This window comes from Hemibagrus wyckioides, linkage group LG26 (assembly GCF_019097595.1).
Source record: "Hemibagrus wyckioides isolate EC202008001 linkage group LG26, SWU_Hwy_1.0, whole genome shotgun sequence".
In the NCBI taxonomy this organism is placed as follows: domain Eukaryota; kingdom Metazoa; phylum Chordata; class Actinopteri; order Siluriformes; family Bagridae; genus Hemibagrus; species Hemibagrus wyckioides.
Window position 1 is genome coordinate 1,978,917 of NC_080735.1, and position 7,500 is coordinate 1,986,416.

The 7,500-nt window shown below is 43.8% G+C and overlaps 1 protein-coding gene across 1 annotated transcript in view; it reads right to left on the reverse strand.

The window, feature by feature from the left end:
* myo15ab (myosin XVAb) overlaps window positions 1–7,500 on the reverse strand; it is a 76,834-nt gene that overhangs the window by 20,363 nt on the left and 48,971 nt on the right. The window contains exons 45-57 of the mRNA XM_058381249.1: window positions 6,686–6,761; window positions 6,466–6,581; window positions 5,945–6,063; window positions 4,965–5,106; window positions 4,298–4,409; window positions 4,132–4,206; window positions 3,786–3,916; window positions 2,576–2,694; window positions 2,435–2,492; window positions 1,052–1,124; window positions 794–867; window positions 164–246; window positions 1–14 (exon numbers count right to left, since the gene is read on the reverse strand). The exon at window positions 1–14 is cut by the window's left edge and continues 111 nt beyond it. Of these exons, the coding sequence (XP_058237232.1) occupies window positions 1–14; window positions 164–246; window positions 794–867; window positions 1,052–1,124; window positions 2,435–2,492; window positions 2,576–2,694; window positions 3,786–3,916; window positions 4,132–4,206; window positions 4,298–4,409; window positions 4,965–5,106; window positions 5,945–6,063; window positions 6,466–6,581; window positions 6,686–6,761 (1,192 nt within the window). The remainder of the gene's footprint in view (window positions 15–163; window positions 247–793; window positions 868–1,051; window positions 1,125–2,434; window positions 2,493–2,575; window positions 2,695–3,785; window positions 3,917–4,131; window positions 4,207–4,297; window positions 4,410–4,964; window positions 5,107–5,944; window positions 6,064–6,465; window positions 6,582–6,685; window positions 6,762–7,500) is intronic.

Here is a 7,500-nt window from a genome sequence, read left to right on the forward strand (position 1 = left end):
TCTGACAGCTGTCTCTGTTCAACACACACACACACACATAACACTGTTAAATTAAAAGCTGCGTATGATATTAATGTGTTCACATGATGAATTCCATGCTGGAGTTTCTCTTCACATGATGATTTTGAAGAGGAAGTGTGTGTGTGTGTGTGTGAAGGCTTACAGGGCCGAGCTGGTGTTAGCGGTGATCTGTTTCAGGACTTGACAGTACGCTTCATCTCTCATCAGCCTGTGTTCACCAATCATCTGTTACACACACACACACACACACACACACACAGTCATGATGTTCGCATCAACAAACCAAAAAAACACTGATTTATTATGAATCCAGATAAAAGCTGAATCCTGCCATCTGATTGGTCGGAAGGTGTCAGGTTGTTTCTATAGCATGGACAATGATGTCATTTATCCAGCTTTAAAAGTGTGTGATTGTTGATATTGTGATGTTTTCTGAAAGAGTGGGAGGGGCTTATTCGTTCTCTCCTGTCAATCACAGCAACACTGGCCAATTGTAGCAGTCTGAGAGATTGTGTATGATGAAGAGATCGTTAACGCATTCCTCACTGTTACGCTACAGTACATGCTCATTAGGAGTTCGTTAGAGTCTTGAGTGACGGCTGATGGGCGGGGATTAACACATGACCAAACTGAGCAGGAAAAAGTCCCAGCATGCATTGCTCCTGCTGTGATATAAGAGGAACAGAACACTTCAGGACACGGTGCTGATGGAAATGAATCAACGTCACTTTAGATTAGGGGAAGAAAAACGGAAACAACAGAGGAGCTTTACCTTCAAAAAGGTGCAGAGGACAAAATGTTCAGACTGGCCTCGCAGCGGATGGTCACCCATGAACTTCATTATGGCTGAACACACACACACACACACACAGCTGTAAATCTCACACTGAAGTTCACACCTCAGCCTCCATCTTCCTCCTGATCAGAGAGCCTGTGGTTATGTGACATAACTAAGCTAAAGTTCACTTTAAAGCTCTAATGGATCCCTGAATGAATCCATGAAGCCATCTTGTCTTCACTAACGTCTCACCCAGGAACATTTCGGCAGCGACTCGGCTCATGTTGGGCTCGTTGAACTGGATCAGAGACTCCTGGATGGGGTTCTGAAGACAAGATGAAGTTGGTGTTAATCATCATGCAGACAGAGCTGTAGCTTTCACCTTAGCACAGGTTTATTGTCATGTGACCTAATGGTTAAACACAGCTTGGCCACGCCCCCTTATGCCATATACATTATGTTGCCAAAAGTATTGGGACACCCCTCCAAATCATTGCGTTCAGGGGTTGGACTCGGCCCCTTAGCATTAAGAGTTCCTTTCACTGGAACTAAGGGGCGGAGTCCAACCCCTGATAAACAACGCAATGATCTGGAGGGGTGTCCCAATACTTTTGGCACTACAGTGCATGTTCATGTCTGTAAATATTATCCAACACTTAAGTGTACAGATTATTAGTAAACTACAGTATAGTTATATAAGAAAACCTTCTGTATCACACTGTGTGTGTGTGTGTATGTGTGTATGTGTGTGTGTAAGTGTGTGTGTGTATGTGTGTAAGTGTGTATGTGTGTATGTGTGTGTGTGTGTACGTGTGTGTGTGTGTGTAAGTGTGTGTGTGTGTGTGTAAGTGTGTGTGTGTGTATGTGTGTAAGTGTGTGTGTGTGTAAGTGTGTGTGTGTGTGTAAGTATGTGTGTGTGTGTGTGTGTGTGTACGTGTGTGTGTGTGTGTGTGTGTGTGTGTACGTGTGTGTGTGTGTAAGTGTGTGTGTATGTGTGTAAGTGTGTATGTGTGTATGTGTGTGTGTGTGTATGTGTGTAAGTGTGTGTGTGTGTGTGTGTGTGTGTGTACGTGTGTGTGTGTGTGTAAGTGTGTGTGTGTGTGTGTAAGTGTGTGTGTGTGTATGTGTGTATGTGTGTGTGTGTGTATGTGTGTAAGTGTGTGTGTGTGTGTGTGTGTGTGTGTACGTGTGTGTGTGTGTAAGTGTGTGTGTGTGTGTGTGTGTAAGTGTGTGTGTGTGTATGTGTGTAAGTGTGTGTGTGTGTGTGTGTGTAAGTATGTGTGTGTGTGTGTGTACGTGTGTGTGTGTGTGTGTGTACGTGTGTGTGTGTAAGTGTGTGTGTGTGTAAGTGTGTGTGTGTGTTTGTGTGTGTGTGTAAGTGTGTGTGTGTGTGTTTGTGTGTACGTGTGTGTGTGTGTAAGTGTGTGTGTGTGTGTTTGAGTGTGTTTGAGTGTGTTTGTGTGTAAGTGTTTGTGTGTGTGTGTGTGTGTGTGTACGTGTGTGTGTGTGTAAGTGTGTGTGTGTGTGTGTGTGTGTGTAAGTGTGTGTGTGTGTGTGTGTGTGTGTGTGTGTACGTGTGTGTGTGTGTGTGTGTGTGTACGTGTGTGTGTGTAAGTGTGTGTGTGTGTGTAATACCTTGCTGAATTTGATCATTTCTGCAGGATCTCTGCCTCCATCTTTCTTGGATTTGTCACTAAGAACATGAAAAGATATTTAGATTTTCACAGAGAAAATACTGAAGCACTTTTTTGATAAATCTTGTGTTCTTGTTGTAACCTTTTCCCGCTGCCCCACTGCCTGAAGTATTTCCGAGCAAATTCCACCATGGTGTACTGACCGTCCAGAAAGACGCTGCTGCTGTGTATTTCAGGATTCACCGGATCACCAAAACGATCCTAAAAGACAATAGACATTTAACACAAACACATCAACTAGAATATCTTCAAGTCGCGAGACATCAAGATGTTTGTGTTCTGTTTACACAAAATGATGCACATCTGGATGGATGAGGCTCTGACCAACATAGTGGTCAGGAACTTGTGAGCCTTTACCCCTGCTGTAGATGGGTGGGGTTTGATGGGGTGACACCGAAGCTCTCTATTTTAACTAATCTTAATTGGACGCCATTTTTCACAAACCTGATGATACTCATGTCCGTATACAAATCCCCTGATGAATATACACAAATCTTTGTGTTTTAATACACATGGCCAGAAGAGGTCACTACTGAGGCAGGGGGTCAAGGCGTTCTGAAACCTATTAACATTTTTTTGCACTATTGCTTTAAGTGATCTGGTGTTTCAGGAGGTTTCTTGACCAGTGAAACTCCCACAGAGACCAGGATAGAGCCACGGTTCAACAAGGAAATAGGCACAGAGCAAGTAAATAAATTAAAATAATATCAATAAAAGATCGCACACTCAAGACTAAGTGCTGAGAGAGAGAAGAACTCTACTGAAATAAACTCAGAGACAGATGAAGCCGAATTTATTCTAATTATAATCCGCGCTCTTTGGCTCCATCCAGTGGCAGAAACTGGTTTAGCAATGTTTCTGGTTGCTCTCTACCTCCCTCTAGTGGTGGCACAAGGCAAAGCTGGCTTTCACCAACTGCTTCATCAGATCCGTTGTTGTTGTTGTTGTTGTTGTTCTTCTTCTTCTTCTTCTTCTTCTTCCTCCTCTCTGGTGTTTGATTGAAAATTTTAAGTTCAAAGTTCATTCATCTCTGTGAGACTCTTGTGAATGATGCAGCGTGTGTGTGTGTGTGTGTGTGTGTGAGATCCTAAGATTTTTATTTTGGTATAAAAGTGTTCTGTACAGAGGCTGTGGTACCTTCAGTTAATTGAAAAGTGCTTCCATTGAGGAAGCAGAGATTTGAAAACAAACATGTGAGCTGCTGGAACTCTGAACTCTAGCTGAAATGACATCTGATGGACGCCCTAAGTGACCCGCCTGACAGAGACACAGTCAGTACACAACCCCGTCACCTGACTCCTCCTGGTTCTCGTCTCTTCCTGCGTGTCCCAGGGCAGATTTAGAAAATCCGGAGCGGAAACCGGGACCACGCAGTCTGCGGGAAACGCCCCGCTGCGACTCATCACGGGCTCGAACCTCCAACCTGGAACAAAACATTCTACAGTAAATTCATTCAGCTTTCCACATGTACTGATAATCCTTATATTAACATAATCTCCTGCTTCCTTCTCAGACTAGATTAGTGGACCACGAATGTTCCTGTTGAAGCTTTCTTTTTCTTCATAATGTTTAGTGAGAGATCAGACACACGACAGGATAACACAGAATCTAGACAATGTGAATATTAACCCATCATACCGAAGTCTGTTGTGTCTCTGTTGACCTCCTCCAGGTAGATGACCTTCTTCTTCACCACACATCCGTACAACTGACCTGAAGTATACACACACCACGCAGTGAAACAGAGGAGTGTTCTCTATAACACACACACACACACACACAAACGTGAGATTCAGTGTGTCACCTTCCTGCAGGCCGTCCACAGCGTGCAGCCGGACGATGTCTCCTTTATGGAAGCTGAGAAGAGTGAGATCTTCTGTGATGTAGTTCCTCTCAGCTACAGCATACTCAGAGTCCTGGAGAGAGAGAGAGAGAGAGAGAGAGAGAGAAAGAGAAAGAGAGAGGAGGGAGAGGGAGAGAAAGAGAGAGGGAGAGAGAGAGGAGGGAGGGGGGGCCGAGAGAGAGGGAGAGGGGGAGAGAGAGAGAGAGAGAGAGATTCAGATAAACATAAACAGAGAGAAAGGTAGAGAATTTCTCCAGGAGACTCTGGGTATGAATAAATTACTTATTTTCAGTGAAATATTAGAACACATTATTATTATTATTATTATTATTATTATTATTATTATTATTATATAATTTGAGGTATTTGGTTTCTGTTCTGTGCAATTTGTTGTTATTATTAAAAATATTAACTTTTTATTTCTAAACATCTCACAATTCTGATAAATTCCTGTTCTATATCCTGTTTGTGCAGCACTTCCTGTTTAAAGAGACCCATTTCCTGTCCACGTGAGCAGAAAAGCAGGAGGTAAAGAGCTGAGGTAGAGGAGGTGGATGATATGTGCTGATAGTTCAGTGGAATTGACGTGAAGATTGTGTGAATGTGAAGAACAGAGAAGAACAGTGACCTTCTTCAGCTGAGAGATGAAGAGATCCACCATCTGCTTGATCTGAGGAGCTTTGGCCGAGAACAGGATGAGCTTCTCACTGGTCAGATTAAACTCCAGCATGTTGGGAGACGGGATGGTGACGAAGAGGATGTCGGTGTACCTGAAAGAAGGAAAGGTGAATGAGCTCAGGGGCAGAACATCTGAGCTTTAGAGAACGTTTTATACACTGTATTGCCAAAAGTATTGGGACACCCCTCCAGATCATTGAGTTGTTTTTCAGGGGTTAGGCTCCGCCCCTTAGTTCCAGTGAAAGGAACTCTTAATGCTTCAGCTTCATACCAAGACATTTTGGACAATTTCATGCTCTTTGTGGGAACAGTTTGGGGATGACCCCTTCCTGTTCCAACATGACTGCACACCAGTGACCAAAGCAAGGTCCATAAAGACATGGATGAGTGAGTTTGGTGTGGAGGAACTTGACTGTCCTGCACAGAGTCCTGACCTCAACCCCATAGAACACCTTTGGGATGAATTAGAGTGGAGACTGTGAGACAGACCAAAAGTTTTGGGACGTCTGCCTTTACCTGCACATGAATGTAATATGGAGTTGACCCCGCCCCTTTGCAGCTATAACAGCTTCAACTCTTCTGGAAAGGCTTTCCATAAGGTTTAGGAGTGTGTTTTTGGGAATTTTTGACCATTCCTCTAGAAGCACATTTGTGAGGTCAGACACTGATGTTGGACGAGAAGGTCTGTCTCACAGTCTCCACTCCATTCATCCCAAAGGTGTTCTGTGGGGGGAGTTGGGAGCATGAAATTGTCCAAAATGTCTTGGTATGAAGCTGAAGCATTAAGAGTTCCTTTCACTGGACTTAAGGGGTCAAGTCCAACCCCTGAAAAACAACACCTGAACTCAATGATATGGAGGGGTGTCCCAATACTTTTGGCAACACAGTGCATTTTATTAAAAAGATCTCCGAGGGATGTGGAACTTGTACCCATATGATCTCAGAACTCTGAAGTAATCAGGAACTTTGGCACTGCTGTGAACCGTTTTCAGGAGCTTGATCCCGGAGTGAGACACAGCCAGCACCTGGACTCCTGACCCCACGCTGCCCTGTGACACACCCCATCAGGGAGAAAGAATAAAACAGCTGGAGAGGGGGGTGTTAGAGGAAAACAATCAGGGTCATATGATTATAAGTGGAGGTCATGCCGGTCATCTGACAAACATTTCCAACAATTATGTTTCAGATTCAGGGAAGAACATGGACATGATTTTATCCGTTTATAGTTGCATTTAATGGAAGGAGTCTTCAGTGTCAGAGCAGTACTGGAGCTTGATTTCAGGACGTTCCACAACATTAAATGTAACTATAAATGGATACAAGTGATAAATAAATTCCATCATTGATTATTTTCCAATAATAACATGACCCCCAACATGGTTTAATTCTTGAAATAAATGATGTTAATTAATTTTTTAATTTAAATTTATTTTCTGTTCTTCTGTACTCACAGATGCAGGGAAAAGGCGTGAGAAATAAATCTCCCATGACTCCCGGGCTGCTGAGACCACTGCCTTCTTCACGCCTTCATCCTGAACCTTTAAATTCTGCTCAATCTGGTGTTGTGCTGTCTCACACACACACACACACACACACACACACAGACACTTGTTATAACTACAAACAGACGACACTGCAGCAGAGAAACGTTCGGATTTGAAGCTCACGTACCGAACAAGGCCTTCATCTTCATCCTCTCCTCTCTGGTGATGCGCACACAGGCCTCGGAGAACATGTCGTTAACGATCTGAGGAAGACGGGAACGATGAAAAAACACTTAACTGAACACAAAGATTCTGTATTTTATATTTATAACACTCGTCACTGTCACACAGCAGCCTCATGGAAATCCAGTCGCTAATTTAGATCCCGGAGATCTAGAACATAACTTGATCTGAATCTGGAGCTCTGATCAGCCATAACATTATGACCACCTTCCATAATATTGTGTCAGTCCCTCTCCTTTTGCTGCTAAAGCAGCCCTGACCCCTAGAGGCCTGGACTCCACTAGATCCCTGAAGGTGTGCTGTGGGATCTGGCACCAAGATGTTAGCAGCAGATCCTTTAAGTCCTGTAAGTTGCGAGTTGGTACCTCCATGGATCGGACTTTGAGATCTGGGGAATTTGGAGGCGGAGTCAACACCTCAAACTGGTTGTTGTGGTCATCAAACCATTCCTGAACCATTTCTGCTTTGTGGCACGGCGCATTATCCTGCTGAAAGAGGCCACAGCCATCAGGGAATACCGTTTCCATGAAAGGGTGTAGATGGTCTGGCACAATGCTTAGGTAGGTGGTACGTGTCAAAGTAACATCCACATGGATGCAGGACCCAAGGTTTCCCAGCAGAACACTGACCAAAGCAGGACACTGCCTCCACTTCCTAATATATCGCACCTCACTAACAGGTGCCATAATAAGGAGATCATCACTCTTATTCACTTCACCGGTCAGTGGTCAGTATGTTAAGGCTGATCTGTATGTATTA